This window comes from Rhinoderma darwinii, chromosome 1 (genome assembly GCF_050947455.1).
Source record: "Rhinoderma darwinii isolate aRhiDar2 chromosome 1, aRhiDar2.hap1, whole genome shotgun sequence".
Taxonomy (NCBI): Eukaryota; Metazoa; Chordata; class Amphibia; order Anura; family Rhinodermatidae; genus Rhinoderma; species Rhinoderma darwinii.
In genome coordinates this window covers 518043850-518062351 of record NC_134687.1, presented here as the reverse complement: position 1 = coordinate 518062351, position 18502 = coordinate 518043850, and the positions used below count along the sequence as shown (strand labels likewise).

Sequence of the window (18502 nt, the reverse complement as noted above, 5' to 3'; positions counted from 1 at the left end):
GGTTCCTGATCTTTTGTGATCACTATGAGATCCAATCATAGTGATCACTACAGTAAAATAAAAGTAAAAACATGTATCTGTTTCTCCTCACTCTGTTCTAGCTGTGGAGAGAAACAGATACAAGTGTGTCAGTGTCCCCTCACAAAATCACTTGTTCCTCACACACAGTTTTAAAAAAAAACAACCATTTTTTCAGTATTTTATAGTATATACAGTGAAGGAAATAAGTATTTGATCCCTTGCTGATTTTGTAAGTTTGCCCACAGTCAAAGACATGAGCAGTCTAGAATTTTTAGGCTAGGTTAATTTTACCAGTGAGAGATAGATTATATAAAAAAAAAAACTGAAAATCACATTGTCAAAATTATATATATTTATTTGCATTGTGCACAGAGAAATAAGTATTTGATCCCTTTGGCAAACAAGACTTAATACTTGGTGGCAAAACCCTTGTTGGCAAGCACAGCAGTCAGACATTTTTTGTAGTTGATGAGGAGGTTTGCACACATGTTAGATGGAATTTTGGCCCACTCCTCTTTGCATATCATCTGTAAATCATTACGATTTCAAGGCTGTCGCTTGGCAACTCGGATCTTCAGCTCCCTCCATAAGTTTTCGATGAGATTAAGGTCTGGAGACTGGCTAGGCCACTCCATGACCTTAATGTGCTTCTTTTTGAGCCACTCCTTTGTTGCCTTGGCTGTATGTTTCGGGTCATTGTCTTGCAGGAAGACCCAGCCACGAGCCATTTTTAATGTCCTGGTGGAGGGAAGGAGGTTGTCACTCAGGATTTGACGGTACATGGCTCCATCCATTCTCTCATTGATGCGGTGAAGTAGTCCTGTGCCCTTAGCAGAGAAACACCCCCAAAACATAATGTTTCCACCTCCATGCTTGACAGTGGGGACGGTGTTCTTTGGGTCATAGGCAGCATTTCTCTTCCTCCAAACACGGCGAGTTGAGTTAATGCCAAAGAGCTCAATTTTAGTCTCATCTGACCACAGCACCTTCTCCCAATAACTCTCAGAATCATCCAGATGTTCATTTGCAAACTTCAGACGGGCCTGTACATGTGCCTTCTTGAGCAGGGGGACCTTGCGGTCACTGCAGGATTTTAATCCATTACGGCGTAATGTGTTACCAATAGTTTTCTTGGCGACTGTGGTCCCAGCTGCCTTGAGATCATTAATAAGTTCCCCCCGTGTAGTTTTCGGCTGAGCTCTCACCTTCCTCAGGATCAAGGATACCCCACGAGGTGAGATTTTGCATGGAGCCCCAGATCTATGTCGATTGACAGTCATTTTGTATGTCTTCCATTTTCTTACTATTGCACCAACAGTTGTCTCCTTCTCACCCAGCATCTTACTTATGGTTTTGTAGCCCATTCCAGCCTTGTGCAGGTCTATGATCTTGTCCCTGACATCCTTAGAAAGCTCTTTGGTCTTGCCCATGTTGTAGAGGTTAGAGTCAGACTGATTAATTGAGTCTGTGGACAGGAGTCTTTTATACAGGTGACCATTTAAGACAGCTGTCTTTAATGCAGGCACCAAGTTGATTTGGAGCGTGTAACTGGTCTGGAGGAGGCTGAACTCTTAATGGTTGGTAGGGGATCAAATACTTATTTCTCTGTGCACAATGCAAATAAATATATATAAATTTTGACTATGTGATTTTCAGTTTTTTTTAAAATATAATCTATCTCTCACTGGTAAAATTAACCTAGCCTAAAAATTCTAGACTGTTCGTGTCTTTGACAGTGGGCAAACTTACAAAATCAGCAAGGGATCAAATACTTATTTCCTCCACTGTATACACGGACAGTTTTTATACCAGTGTGCCATTGTTTAGCGCCCTTCATAGTGCTAACACCGGAGCCTGTGGCACAATACGCAGGAATCGCAAAGGTTTCCCACTTCAACTTGTGGATAAAAAACTACGAAAGGGGGAGTCATGCACTTTTCAAATTGAGAAGATGCTGGCTTTAAAATTTCGTGACTAGATTGAGTCATTTTGGGATATAACCCAGTTATATAAAGTGGAATAAGGCCCTGAAATTCATTCAAGATAAAGTTGTTCCCTGAAAGCTTTTTATTTCCTTTTCGGTTATGACTATGTCCTGCCATAAATAGCTGTTACTCACTGGGGATACGGCATAATTTTTTCTTTTTATTCCGAGGATTTCTAATAAGCGAGCTGTTCCTTATCAATACACTATGGGCTTTATTACAGTTTGTTCGGGTTTTTGGTGGACCTCTTACACCCGTCAATACTTCTAGAAATAGCGACATTAATTTGGGGAGTAGTGGTCCTTTACTGTATCTATACATATGGTGTGGGACACTGCCCCTTTATATATTCTACAGGTGATTGGTTGTTTTGTGCACATGGCGGTTCCTACCTTGCCGGGCAGGGGCTTTTTATAGTGTACCGCGTCACTTGGCACATTCGTCCCTTATATAGGGATTGATGGAGCTAAAGAGACGTTGTATGACCAGTCATTTTGAATAATACAGTCATTACAGCCCTACAAATTTTCTTTCATCCTGTGAACATGCTCTAGTTTTCCACATAGCTGGATACATTCTTCCTCCTCTTTTTTTGGATATATTGCCTTTTTCCGCCAACAGTTTAATAAATTTTCCCACTCTAACTTACTATATATCAGAGCGGGTTGATATACATAATGTCTATGGACTGACATGATTTCAGGACAGCTGCTTTCTTAGCACGACATAGTCATAGGGTGTAGAAACTGTTAGGCCTCATTCCCACGACAGGGTTTCCCGGCCGGATGCCGGCCGTTCATAAATCGGCCGGCACCCGGCTGCATTAGGAATAATAGACCCCTAATGGGGCTATTCACACGACCGATTTTTTGACGGCCGGGAAAACCAGCCGTCAAAAAATAGGACATGCTCTATCTTCGGCCGGGTACCCGGCCCACATAGAAGTCTATGGGGCCGGGTAATACACGGCCATCACCGGGATGTGTCCCAAGTGATGGCCGGGTTTTCCGGCGCTTGCGCTCTATCTCCTCCTCCTCACAGCACAGAGTGCATGTGAGGATGAGGAGTTGATGCCATTCTGACGAATGGCATCGCTGTACACGGTGTGGCAGGGCCGGGGTGTACAGCAGGTGGAGGGAGCGCTGCACTGGCTCCCTTCCCCTGCTTGTTTTAAAAGCGCCCTGGCCCGGCGACACCTTCGATGGCGCCGCTAGCAGCTGCTGCGGCTGCTACTACTGCAGCGACGCCACTATAGCAGAGCAGGTATCTCCCCGCTCTGCTATGTGCTAGCCGCACTTTAGCTCCTTGAAGGAGCGGAATCCCCGTGTGTTCGGGGATTCCGCTCCTTGAAGGAGCGGAATCCCCGTGTGTTCGGGGATTCCGCTCCTGGACAGAGCGCTTGATGTCTCTGTCCATATCTGGGAAGTGACATCAGGGGAAACTCCTGAAGCGGAATCCCCGAACACATGGGGATTCCCCTTCAGGAGTTGCCGCTGATGTCACTGTCCAGATCTGCCCGGCCCGGATGCAAAACTTTATGCAAACCGGCCGATTTTACCGGCCGGCACTCGGGTTCGGGCGCGACCCGGTCATGTGAATCCCGCCTTAGGGACATATATTTCTCAATCTAGAAAAGTAGAATCCTCCCATTTTCAAGCAAAATGTGTGTCCTGAAAGCTTCCGGGTTCTCCCTTCCTTTTGGGTCCTGCCGTGTGTCCAGGAAACACATTAGGGCCACAATGGGGATATTTTTGAACACAGGAGAAACAGGGTAATACATTTTCTGGTGCATTTCCTTATTCTCATGTACTCTGTACAAGAAATCTGACCTTAAAATGACACATTTGTGAAAAAAAGTGAAATAAAATTTTCTTTCCACCTGCTTTGCAATAATTCCTGCGAAAACTGTGGGGTCAAAATACTTAGTACACACCTAGATGAATACCTTAAGGGGTCTAGTTTTCAAAATGGGGTCATTTATGGGGAGTTTCTATCTTTTTGGCAGCTCAGTGCCTCTATAAATGTGTAATGGGACCTGAAACATTTTCAAGCAAAATGCGTGTCCTGAAAGTCTTCAGGTGCTCCCTCCCTTTCGGGCCCTGCCGTGTGTCCAGGTAACGCATTAGGGTCACAATGGGGGCATTTTTAAAAACAGGAGAAACAGGGTGATAGATTTTGGGGTGTGTTTCTTCATTCTCATGGTCGCTTTACAAAGAAATCGGTCTTCAAAGTGATACTTTTATATAAAAAGTGTTTTTTTTTATTTCACCTGCTATGCATTAAATTTAGCAAAAAACTGTGGGGTCAAAATACTCACTACACCCCTAGATAAATACCTTAAGGTGTCTAGATTTCTAAATGGGGTCGTTTATGGGGAGTTTCTATCGTTCTGGTAGTTCAAAACCTCTCCAAATGTACAGTGGGGTCTAAAACATTTTCAAGCAAAATATGAGACCTGAATGCCTCCGGTTGCTCCCTTCCTTTCAGTCCCTGCCGTGTGTCCAGGCAACGCATTAGGGTCACAATGGGGGCATTTTTGAAAACAGGAGAAACAGGGTGATAGATTTTGGGGTATGTTTCTTCATTCTCATGGTCGCTTTACAAAGAAATCGGTCTTCAAAGTGATACTTTTATGAAAAAAGTGAAATTATATTTTTTTACGCCTGCTTTGGATGAATTCTTACAAAAAAACTGTGGGGTCAAAATACTTACAACACCCCTTAATAAATACCTTAAAAGGTGTAGTTTTCAAAATGGTGTCACTTGTGGGGGTTTCCACCATTCTGACACCTATGAGCCTCTGAAAACCTGGCTTGGTGCAGGAAAACAAAATGTACTTCAAAATGTATAAAATTATTACTAAACTTGTAAGTCTTCTAAATTGCTAAAAAAAAAAATTTTTTTTCAAAAGTGCTGCCAAAATAAAGTGTAAAGCGATGGAAATATATATTTAATAACAAAAATTGTACAGTATGTATGTACATATGTGACATATTGCAGTTAAAAATAGGGGAAAAATGATAATTTTTAAAAAATTTCTTCAATTTTTTAATTAATTTCCGCAAATCGTATCAGTCTACTTTTACCACTAAAATAAAGTACAACATGTGACGAAAAAACAATGTCAGAATTACTTGGATATTCAAAACTTTCGCAGAGTTATTCTCTGATAAAGTCAGACATACCAGATTTAACAAATCTGGCTTGGTCATTAAGGTCTTTTCAGGCCCGGTCATTAAGGGGTTAATGTAGTTTAAAGAGGCTCTCACCACAGAATCCTGACACTTTGCCAATACAACCCCGACACTACAGCACAGCAAGCGTAATCTCGCGAGATTACGATGTAACCTGTCATTTCAAACGACATTACGCTTGCCTTTCTGTAAATATCAGAGACGCTACAGAAGTGACAGGATTCTGAATACACATCACATCCTGGCTGGAGGTAATGTATATTCATTGTCAGGAAACTGCAGTAACGTTATAGTGTGTTTATGTGGCTGCACATAGCGATATAGCTATATCGCTATGTGCAGTGTAAACGAATGGAGAGAAGTGTATGACGCTGATTGGTCAGCGTCATACACTCCTCTGTACAACGCCCACTTGGCCAAAAAGTAAAACACGCGCAGTTGTTCATTAATAAACTCATTAGCATAAAGCGAATATAGATCATAACTCAGTCAAAAATGATCGTTTTTCTAAATAAAAAACACTGCTGAAATCTACATTACAGCGTCGATAAAATCATGTACAATATAGGTCACTTATAATGTGGTGACCGAGCCTCTTTAAAGTGAATGTACCATAGACGGCCAGCTGCCTACCACTGCTTGTATAAAACTCTCAAAAATAACATTGCTAAATGTTTATTAGCTGGAACGGTTCTAAAGATTAATTTTCATCAAAGTTGGCATAGCCCAACACCCCTATAACTTCTGTTTAAACACAGAAAAGACTTTGAAGGTCCTATCAGACACACAATCCAGGAAATTCAGCTGCAGACGATCAATTCCACAATGGCTGAATCATACAGATAGTTGGTGGAGTGAGAGCGGCTTGGTACTATTAATCTTGTGGAAATTAACTATGCTTGCAGACACTGACAGCAATATTGAGGTTTTCTTTTCCCTTCTTCTGGATGGTTTATAACATATCAATTAATCAATTCTAGGTGGCGAAAAGGACACAAGGGGACGCTGTTATTTACTGGGTACATGCAATGAGAAGCAGTGGACAACAATAACCCTGTCTTCAGTACACAACATAAAACAAATCCCAGGTATAATCCAGACAGATGTGTCTGTCACATTCAATGTTCCTTTCAATAGTGGACCGCAATCTGTGAACGTTAAAATAGGTTTTCTAGAGTTAGAATTCAACAGAAAAGGAAACTGAGTAACTGTAAAGACCCCATGCACTTCAATAGACGCCATTTAAAGAGGCTCTGTCACCACATTATAAGTGCCCTATCTCCTACATAAGGAGATCGGCGCTATAACATTGGTGACAGCAGTGCTTTTTATTTTAAAAAAAACGATCTATTTTCACCATGTTATTAGCGATTTTAGATTTATGCTAATGAGTTTCTCAATGGACAACTGGGCGTGTTTTACTATTGACCAAGTGAGCGTTGTACAGAGGAGTGTATGACGCTGACCAATCAGCGTCATGCACTTCTCTCCATTCATTTAGTCAGCACATAGGGCTCCTTTAAGATCAGTATGTGCTGTCTTATACGAACACATTAACGATACTGAAGTGTTTAGACAGTGAATAGACATTCCACGGGATGTCTATTCACAATCCCTGCACTTCGTTAACGGTTGTTTGGTACTTACACCAGTGCAAGCGTAATCTCTTTGTAACCTGTCATTTACAGCGTCATTAACGAAGAGTCGGGATTGTGAATAGACATCCTGTGGAATGTCTATTCACTGTCTAAACACTTCAGTATCGTTAATGTGTTCGTATAAGACAGTACATACTGATCTAAAAGGATCCCTATGCGCTGCCTAAATGAATGGAAAGAAGTGTATGACGCTGATTGGTCAGCGTCATACACTCCTCTGTACAACGCCCACTTGGTCAATAGTAAAACAAGCCCAGTTGTCCATTGAGAAACTCATTAGCATAAAGCTAAAATCGCTAATAACGTGGTGAATATAGATCGTTTTTTTTTAAATAAAAAGCACTGCTGTCACCTACCTTATAGCGCCCATCTCCTTATGTAGGAGATAGGGTGGTGACAGAGCCTCTTTAAAAGGGCATCTATTGAAGTGCGTAACATACATACTCTAAGTTTTATTTTTAACTTATGAAAAAAACCATGTGACTGCAAATACAAAAACACAGTTTTGTTTAGTAGTGGTCTTATAAAATAAGTCACTACCTAATGCCTACCTGCTATTTATTTTTATTTTTTTCAGACTTTGCAGCTTTGTCTCTCTGGTCTATTAGGTCACAGCTATAAATCAGTGACTCCAGCATAACTGCATTGTCTAATGGGAGTCAAAGGTGGTCCAAAAATCTATCTCCTGTCTCAAAGGATTGAAGGCTGTTCTCTCCATGCTTATGTTTACTCTGAGGCTCCGCTAAATCAAAGGATGCTGGTTAACATAAGGAAAGCATTCAGACCCTTTCTAATTTTTTTTATGTTGAGGCTTTGTGCTAAAATAAATAAAATTCAAGTTTTTCCCCATTGCTCTGCACTCATTACCCCTAATGACAAAGTCAAAACAGAATGTTAGTAATCTTTGATAATTTATTGAAAAGGAATAACGAAAATATTGCATTGACATAAGTATTCAAACCCTTAACTCAGTACGGAGTTGAAGCACCATTGGCAGTGATAACGGCCTACAGTCTTCTTGGGTATAATGCCACAAGGTTTGCACACCTGGACTTGGGGATTTTCTGCCATTCTTCTCTGCAGATCCACTCAAGTGGTCAGTTTGGATGGGGACCGTCGGTAGACAGCTATTTTCAGGTCTCTCCAGAGATTGTTCGATTGGGTTCAAGTCAGGGCTCTGGCTGGGCAACTCAAGGACATTCACGGAGTTGTCCATAAGCCACTCCTGTGTTGTCTTGGCTGTGTGCGCTTAGGGTCATGGTTTCGTTGGAAGGCGAAACTTCGGCCCAGAGCACTCTGGATAAGGTTATCATTAGGAATATCTCTGTACTTTGCTCCATTCACCCCCCCCCTCCCTGAACAGTCTCCCTGCTCTAGCCGCTGAAAAGCACTCCCACATCATGATGCTGCCACCACCATTCTTCACTGTAGGGATGGAATTGGGGAGGTGATGAGCAGTAAATGGTTTTCCCCAGATATGATGCTTAGAATTGAGGCCAAAATATTAATTTTCCGTTTCATCAGACCAGAGAATCGTGTTTCTCACAGTCCGAGTCCTTTAGGTGCATTTTTTGCAGACTACAGGTTTTCATGTGTCTTTTACTGAGGAGAGGCTTCCTTCTGACCACTCTGCCATAAAGCTCAGATTGGTGGAGTGCTGCAGTGATGGTTGACATTCTGGAAGTTTCTCCCATCTGCACACAGGATCTTTGGAGCTCAGCCAGAGAGACCATTGGGTTCTTGGTCACCTCTCTTACCAAGGCCGTTCTCCCCCGATTACTTAGTTTGGTGGGATGACCAGCTCTAGGAAGAGTCCTGGTTGTTCCAAACTTCTTCCATTTAAGAATTATGGAGGCCACTGTGCTCTTGGGAACTTTCAGTTTAGCAGAATTTTTTTTGTACCTTTCTATCTATGTCTCCTCACAATCCTGTCTCAGCTCTACAGGGAGTTCTTTGCTCCTCATGGCTTGGTTTTTGCTCTGATATGCATTGTCAGCTGTGAGACTTGATATAGACAGGGGGGGGGGGTGTCTTTCCAAATTATGTCCATTTAAAGGGAATGTGTTGCCAGAAAAACATGTTTTTTTTAAAAAAATTAAACATTTAGTGTGTGGGTGATTAAACATTGTTCAAATTTTTTTTATTTTTTTCACGAGTCAGGAAATAGTCAGGAAATATTATAAATTAATTCTAATTTATAATACTACCCATTTTTGGTCACTAGATGGAGCTATTCCCAAAATTGCAGCATTGCAACATTGGGTTAAAAGCCCTCGCTCTAGTGAGCTCTCAGCATCCCCCCTCCTTTATCCTGGCTAGTGCCGGGATAAACGAGGGGTTTGAACGGTGTAACCTCCTACACTGTGTGTCGCCATTTTTTGAGCTAACACACAGTGTAGTAGGTTTACATACAGTAGTAAACACACACGAACATACATTGAAATCTCTTACCTGCTCCTGCCGCCGCGGCTCCCTCCGGCCCGTCCGCTCCGTTTGCTGCCGCTGGTCCAAGTGCACAAATCCGGAAGCCGCGACCGGAAGTAGTAATATTACTGTCCGGCCGCGACTTCCGGTCCACAGGAAAATGGCGCCGGACGGCGCCAATTTCGAATTGGACTGTGTGGGAGCGGCGCATGCGCAGTTCCCACACAGACGCCGTACACTGAAGTCAATGGGACGGGAGCCGTTCGCAGTCCCTATGGGACTGTGGCTGCCGTATTCCATGTCTGTATGTGTCGTTAATCGACACAGACAGAAATGGAACAAAAAATGGCAGCCCCCATAGGGAAGAAAAAGTGTAAAAATAAGAAAAAGTAAAACACAAACACACAAATGAATATAAACGTTTTTAATAAAGCACTAACATCTTTAACATATAAAAAAATAATTTGTGATGACATTGTTCCTTTAAATGAAGTGGACTTCTATCAAGATATAAAAGTATTTCAAAGATGATCTAGAGAAATGGGAGAACCCCAGAACTAAATTTCAAGTCTCATAGTAAATGGTCTGAATACTTATGTCCGTGCAAAATTTGAGTTTTTCATTTTTAATAAATTTGCAAAAATGTCTAAAATTCTGTTTTCACGTGGTCATTATGGGGTATAGAATAGAGTGCAGAAAGATTGAAAAAAAAAAAAAAGTGTTTTTTTATTTTTGCACAAGGCTTCAACATAACAAAATGTAAAAAAAAAGTGAAAGGGTCTGAAGACTTTCCGAATGCACTGTATATAAAAGAGGTCAGGCTCCGTTCCCTCCTCCTTTTTGTATAAAAGTTGGTTGGAAACTAGTGACATGAAAATAGGAATTAGTTGTGCCCCTTTTTTTCTTTTTTAACTACAAGTGCATTCCTGTCAGTTACTTTATGCTGCATAAGTAGGTGCATTTTCTGATAATTTCTGGACATTAGGAAAGCTTTGGAACTTGAAATGGTGCATATTGGTTGTCAAACAGATATTTTAGACGCAGATATAGCTAAGGCCCCATTCACATCACGTTATTGCCATACGTTTATCGTGTACGTTAGGAAAGCTTTCGATGTACATAGGGCTCCTTTATACGAACGAAGAGTGTCCTTTTGGTCTGCATCGAGATGGTATACGTCGGTATACCTGTTTTGGAGGATGGTCTAACGTATCTACGCTATTCCATCCGGAGGAATTCCACAAAAAAAAAAAGTATACGACATAGTAGTTTTTTTTTGTTTTTTTTAACATGTATGGCATACGTCACAGGTAAATGTATACCTCGGGTAGCTCCTGACATCACTGTCCATATATAGACAGTGATGTCAGGGGCTTCTCTAGAGCTGGAATCCCTGGCCAAAGCGTTGGACACTGTTCAGAAGCATTTCCAGGGCCAGCCCCTGGGCAACGTATCCCCAGTGGAATAAGTTTTGGCCTTACGTTGGAGGTATAAGTCGGGAATCTTCACTACGTATACCTCCGATAGAATTCTAACACAACTGACAGGTCAACTCAAACAATTTCTAAAACTATCAGACAGAAAACAAAAGAAAAACAACTTGAGGTTTAAGGAATTTGCTTGGTGATGTGCTTCATAAGCGCATCTGGAATTATTAACAGATATTCATTCAATTATGTGAAGCAATTAATAAATCAAGTAAAAAATATGCACTCTCGTTATGAGCATGTTTTCTGCGTGTTTTAGATGGGTAACACACACACACTCACACACACTCACACACACTCACACACACTCACACACACTCACACACACTCACACACACTCACACACACTCACACACACTCACACACACTCACACACACTCACACACACTCACACACACTCACACACACTCACACACACTCACACTCACACACACACATGCAGGCACACTGCTTTTTAGCTATGTGAATACAGATTAATGGTCAGAGACCTGGGGCACACCATTATCTTTACAGTTCAGTGAAAGTTATGTTCTAACTGCACATCAGTTTTAATAAAATTCCCTGGTGCATTAATAACTTTCAGACTGATATCTCTTAAGAAATAATGAGTACCCCACTTCTAGTCCTCCAGGGAACGATGCATTAGAGGGCAAGACGGAATAATTTTTTAATCTATTAGACTATTGGCATGCAGGAGTGGGACCTACTTACTTGTTTGAAAAAATGAAAACATAAAAAAAAAAAGTTAAAAATCATATTGGTGCCTCTAGCGCCAAGTCTAAAAATCTAGGAGCCAAATTATATTTTTTTGGTCGATCAGTTTAGGTAACATCTAGAGCTCGGCCCTGGGATATATTTCACTTTTTCCATTATATACAAAAGGTGTATTTATCTAGGACCTTACGGTTCCCTGCTCTGCCACTGGCTTCAACTGCATTTGCGTCCTACAGACAGATTAAGTTCAAACCGGGAAATATAATCACAGAACCCGATTTGCGCAAGATGACGACTGTTAATTGCGTTGAATTTAGTTTTTTGTTTCTTCAATTAATTGCCCTACCCTAATAAAGAGTGAAAAAAATCTGCACGAGATTTAGGACATGCTGCAGATTTTCCAATCCACAGCATGTCACATCTGCAAGAAAACTAGCGTCAAAATCCTAGTCACAATATCCGAATGTAACACATGCAAATTTCTACACTTATTTTCTCTCATAATTAAGAAGAAAAAAAATAATAATTATTACAAATCATGCAACTGATCGATTTGCATGAGTCTCATGCCCAGAGCCATACTTGGGATCTGTATCACACGGATTCTGAATATAGCCCATAGAACTCTATCAACTTTACAGGACCTCCATGTGCCTCTCATTTTTACATGGAGCTTTTCTTTCTCATATATTCCATAAGAAAAAAAAACAATAATAGTGATATGTGCCGTACATACTTGCATTGAGAATACGGAGCCCCTCCTTTTTTTCATTGAGGTTAATGAGTGAAATATAGATGCAAATGAATGTCAGTTTATCAGGTATTTTTTAATCCATTAAGATCAGCTGCGGAGCAAAGATTGACAACAGAAAAAAAAAACGTGAAAAAAAAAAAGAAAAAAAAAAAAGGAGTGAACACGAACCGCCCTGATGACCTATTTTTTTTTTTGTTAATTTTCTTTCAGTCAAGTAGCGACGAATTAAAAAAAAGTTTCACATGTAGTAGAATCTGGAGCCTCCGTCTGGGGCTCTGACACCTTGGACAACAAGAATTGCGGAGAACGGAAAGCTCAATGGACCCAATTATAAATCAATGGGGTCTGTCGATTGTGGTTTGGAGCCACTGTGATCTAAGTGAAAGTCATGACACCAGTGTGAACAAAGCCTAACCAGTTTTTCTGAACTTTAGATAAGTAAGGCTGGGTTCACACGAGCACATTAACGTCCGTAATGGACGGACGTATTTCGGCCGTAAGTCCCGGACCGAACTCAGTGCAGGGAGCCGGGCTCCTAGCATCATACTTATGTACGATGCCAGGAGTCCCTGCCTCTCTGCAGGACAACTGTCCCGTACTGTAATCATGTTTTCAGTACGGGACAGTAGTTCCACGGAGAGGCAGGGACTCCTAGCATCGTACATAACTATGATGCTAGGAGCCCGGATCCCTGCACTTAGTTCGGTCCGGGACTTACGGCCGAAATACGTCCGTCCATTACGGACGTTAATGTGCTCGTGTGAACCCAGCCTAACAGAGCAAAAAAACACAAGTGTCATTGCAGACACATCTAGTCAGGTGACACGTACAATCACATACAATTGGTGCGGGATTGTTTAGATGTGGTCCTGTGACCTTGCGGCATTCTGATGCATCAGCACTAAGTTTCTAATTATCTTGTTAAGGATCATTAACTTAGAGCGTTTGGATGTCGCATGAGTTTTTATCAGCAGCGGCCTGATGTGACATATTAGCTATGGGAACTATTTCTAATAATCATTTTTCATGGTTGGAATATATCAAATTGTAAACAATAAACTGAGATATAAATTATTAACCCCTTAGCCCCTTCAGGACGCAGCCTGTTTTGGCCTTGTGGCACAGCCGATTTATTTCAAATCTGACATGTGTCCATTTATGTGGTAATAACTCCGGAATGCTTTTACCTATCCAAGCGATTCTGAGATTGTTTTCTCGTGATAAAACCTACGTAGTGTTGTGTAATGTATTCCAACTGTCATTGTGACGTGACAGTCACACTGACAGGAAGCCTATGAGGACCAGCCTCTGGCTGGTCCTCATAGGCTTCTGTACATGGCAGCCCGGAAGCAATTGTCTGGCGTCCGGTTGCCATGGGTACCATCGCCAGCCCCTGTGATTTCACGTGGGGGCTGCCGATCTGCGCTAAACACCTTAAATGTGGCAATCGCAATCGAACACCGCAATTAAGGGGTTAACCGCCGAAATCAGTGGCGATGGGCCGCTGATCGGCAACGGGGAATGCAGGGCAGACACCCTGCACAGTTAACCGCCGCTGCGGTGTAGCGCCGCGCGGCGGTTAACAGTTAAAGCACTGACGTAACTGCACGTCGAGATGCACGAAGTTACTGCACACATCGACGTGCAGTTACGTCAAGGTGCGGGAAGGGGTTAATCCTTCATAGTGCAATAAACCCTTTATTTCACATGAACTATTTTAACCCCCTCAGTCCGCTTGTCTAGATTTAACCCTGGACTGATCTCAAGGTGCATTACAATAAACAGAACATGTCTTTACTATTAACAGATCCCAAGGGGCAATATTTTAGAAAAAGTTGATTTCCTAATTAATAATGAACCATAATAACCGGCTGTCATTACAGATATCGGTCAAATTTCACATGTAGCACTGGACACGGTGGAGGGCACTGGATTAGAAAGCGGTGAAAAGCTGAAAGAGGTGATGGCTCTAGCATGTCCGCTGTCCCACAGGAAGAAAGAATCTGCTGAGTGAAGGGATAAGACACACAAGCTCTCCAGCAATGAAATGAAATTACACTTCAAAGCAGCGGTGCCATCAGCCTGACCATTCATGTAGTAGATAAACAGCATTCAGAACTAGATCATCTACAGGCCAGCATGCAATGGTCAGCAGATTTCCTCGTCGCTTGCCCCATCCTAAATGAACATCTGTACATAATTTACTTGAGAATTCATATTTTTAAAATGATGAAAAAATAAATAGATTTCCAATGACTGACAAAATATCCTGTTACCTTCTCCCATTTCTGAATTCCCATTTTCCTTAGGCCTCATGCACACGACCGTATTTTTTCCCACCCGTAAATACTGGCGGAAATACGGGTCCGGTGTCACACGTATTCGACCCATTTTGCACCAGTATTTACGGACCCGTGCCCGTAAATATGGGTCCGGTGTCACCCGTATTCCACCCGTATTTACGGGCACGTTTTTAGCGGCAAAATAGCACTGCACTAAATCGGCAGCCTCTTCTCTCTATCAGTGCAGGATAGAGAGAAGGGACAGCCCTTTCTGTAATAAAAGTTAAAGAAATTCATACTTACCCGGCCGTTGTCTTGGTGACGCGTCCCTCTCTTCACATCCAGCCCGACATCCCTGGATGACGCGGCAGTCCATGTGACCGCTGCAGCCTATGATTGACCTGTCATTGGCTGCAGCGGTCACATGGGCTGAAACGTCATCCAGGGACGGCCAGGACGTCGGGCCGGATGTCGAGAGGGACGCGTCACCAAGGCAACGGCCGGGAGACCGGACTGGAGGAAGCAGGAAGTTCTCGGTAAGTATGAACGTCTTTTATTTTTATTTTTTACAGGTTGCTCTTTATTCTGATCGGTAGTCACTGTCCAGGGTGCTGAAAGAGTTACTTCCGATCAGTTAACTCTTTCAGCTCCCTGGACAGTGACTATTTACTGACGTCGCTTAGCAACGCTGCCGTAATGACAGGTGCACACATGTAGCCACCCGTCATTACGGGAGCTCCATAGACTTCTATGGACTGTCCGTGCCGTTATTACAGCCTGAAATAGGACATGTTCTATCCTTTTTAACGGCACGGGCACCTTCCCGTAAGAAAACGGGAAGGTACCCGTGGCCAATAGAAGTCTATGAGCCCGTTATTACGGGTCGTAATTACGACCCGTAATAACGGGAGATTTTACGGTCGTGTGCATGAGGCCTAAGAGTTTGTAAGGGGAAAAAGTGGGTTTTTCATTTTTTTTTCACATTTTCTTTTTATTAACTTTATTAAACTTTTTTTTTAACTTTTTTTTACTAGTCCCACTAGGGGACTTTAATATGCGATCATCCGATCGCTATTATAATACACTGCAATACTTTTTAAAACGGACAGGCATCTGCTTTGCCATGCCTCTAGCATGACCTAGCAGGAATTTACAACATGCAGACCTGGGGGCCTTTATTAGGCCCCCGACTGCCATTGGAGACACAGACACTCAGCGATCTTATCACCGGGTGTCGGTGGGATGAGAGGGAGCTCCCTCCCTCTCTCCAAAACAACTCAGATGCGGCGCACGCTATTGAGCGCCGCATCTGAGGGGTTAAACGGGTGAGATCGATACGAATATCGATCTCACACGTTCGAGCAGGGATGACCTCAACCCTCAGCTACCTCTGGCAGCTGAGAGCAGGGAGATTTAACGGCTCCCTGCTGTTTATTTATCCTGATGCAGCGCTGTGAAAAGGCTATTGCATCAGAATAAAGCCTATTAGTGGCCGTCGTGAAAAGGCGGTCACTAACGGGTTAAGACGCTACGGCTAGTACATGGCTGTCAGATATGCACACGTCTGCGGTGACGCTATATAGAAGAACAGCAGAACTTCCGACACCAGCGTCAATGGCATTGGTCCATCGTGGATGCCAGTACTGCTCCTAATTCAATATGTGGAGTTCTGTACAGTGGTCACATTTTCAACTCATTCAAAATATAATGCACATAAAAATGAATTCATCTATAACACAATACAGTGGTAATGAGAATTGTGTAACATGTCAATGTCATGAAGAAAAGACAAATAATATTGTTATCCACTATAGTATGCACAGCTCCATACACGAATTCTCTTACCGCTCCAAACCTTGCACATTCATTTCTCTCATTTATTGCAGGCATGTTTGGTGGTGCAATAAGGGCAGGTGCTTTATTGGGTTAATCTGAATAAGGAAAAAATAATTTTACAAAATGATCCTGATCAAACCCACTAACTGACGTGAAAAGGCCGTAGGGTAAAAAGCATTTTGAGGTGTACAGCACTAAGGTGTACATATATTAATCTACCAGCGACAAACTAAGACGTGCTACAAAGTCACCAGTCTAACAAAGACATTTTTAACAGATACAATGAGAAAAATATAGCTTTGGGTCTTTATCAATGAAAAATCAAATAATTTAGGTGACCCATTTGGCCATATTACTGCTCCTATTGGGCCTTGTTGATATGCCCCAAAACCATGTAAATGTTCAGGGAAACTTTTAGCTGGAGGATATCCAGGTTTTCTAACAGATTATGCACACAAGAAAGGAAGAGAACTTACAAATGAGGATAAGCGATTGCCCAAGTGAGGGATGTACAGCTTATGAAATATTCCATATTCCTGGAAGAGGCTACGCTGTACTGAGGCATTCAGCTTCCTTGCCTGACTTGTGTAGTCACGTTTCCTCTCCTATAAATAGTGGATATAATAACGTGGGGGCGAATATGACAACAGAAAGGACAAAGCGTTCACTGTAAGGGTATGTTCACAAGGCTTATTTTCAGCCATTTTTCGGGCCGTAAATGGCCGAAAAATCAGAAGCAAAACGCTTCCAAACATCTGCCTATTGATTTCAATGGGAAATACGGCTTTCTGTTCCGACGGGGCATATTTTTACGCGGGCGTTTGGAAAAAAACGGCACGTAAAAATTCGCCCCGTAAAAAGAAGTTCATGTCACTTCTTGAGACGTTTTTGGAGCAGTTTTCCATTGACTCTATAGAAAAACAGCTCCAAAAACAACGCGAAAAAACGTGAGTTTGCTTAAAAAAAACTTAAAATCGGGAGCGGTTTTCCTTTGAAAACAGCTCCGTATTTTCAGACTTTTTTTTAGTAAGCGTGTGCACATACCCTAAGGCCTTATTTACACGAGCGTGTTAAACGTCCGTTGAAACAACGGCCGTCCCACGGACCTTTGTAATTCAATGTGGCCGTTCACACAGCCGTTGTTTCAACGGACCGCGTGAAGGGTCTGTGAGCAAATAGGACATGTCCTATCTTTTCACGCTTCACTCATCCCTCCAGAGACTCCTCTATCGGGGATGCATCTCGGCCGTTTTTCGAGTGTCCGAGATGCGCAACGCTCGTGTAAATAATGCCTTAGGCCACATGCACACAAACGTATTATTTCCCTCCCGGAAATACGGGTCCTTGGTCACACGTATTCGACCCGTATTGCACCAGTATTTACGGACCCGTGCCCATAAATACGGGTCTGGTGTCACCCGTATTCCACCTGTATTTACGGGCACGTTTTCGCTGCAAAATTGCACTGCACTAATCAGCAGCCCCTTTTCTCTATCAGTGCAGGATAGAGAGAAGGGGCAGCCCTTTCCGAGGTAAAAGTAAAAGAAATTCATACTTACCCGGCCGTTGTCTTGGTGACGCGTCCCTCTTTCGACATCCAGCCCGACCTCCCTGGATGACGTGGTAGTCCATGTGACCGCTGCAGCCTGTGATTGGCTGCAGCGGTCACATGGGCTGAAACGTCATCCCGGGAGGCCGGACTGGAGGAAGAAGCAGGGAGTTCTGGGTAAGTATGAACTTCTATTTTTTTTTACACTTTTATTTATATTAAGATCGGCAGTCACTATCCCTAGTGCTGAAAGAAAGAGTTACTGCCGATCAGTTAACTCTTTCAGCACCCTGGACAGTGACTATCCACTGACGTCGCCTAGCAATGCTCCCGTAATTACGGGTGAACACACGTAGTCACCCGTAATTACGGGAGCCCCATAGACTTCTATGGGCCTGCCTGTGCCGTAATTACGGCCTAAAATAGGACATGTTCCATATTTTTCAATGGCCCGTGCACCTTCCCGTAAGCATACGGGGAGGTACCCGTGGCCAATAGAAGTCTATGGGCCCGTGATTACGGGCGTTTTTACGTTCGTGTGCATGGTGCCTTAGGCTGTTATTGCAGTCCAGCAGACGTGTTTTGCCCCTGCTGGCCA

General features: G+C 42.7%; 1 protein-coding gene across 3 annotated transcripts in view; it reads right to left on the bottom strand.

The window, feature by feature from the left end:
- LOC142659973 (colorectal mutant cancer protein) overlaps positions 1 to 18502 on the bottom strand; it is a 271048-nt gene that overhangs the window by 222253 nt on the left and 30293 nt on the right. The window contains exon 2 of one of the 3 annotated variants that reach the window (XM_075836625.1): positions 16365 to 16450. The exons of the other annotated variants lie outside the window; for them this stretch is intronic. Within the exon in view, the coding sequence (XP_075692740.1) occupies positions 16365 to 16409 (45 nt within the window). The 5' untranslated portion in view covers positions 16410 to 16450. The remainder of the gene's footprint in view (positions 1 to 16364; positions 16451 to 18502) is intronic. 3 annotated transcript variants of the gene reach the window in all.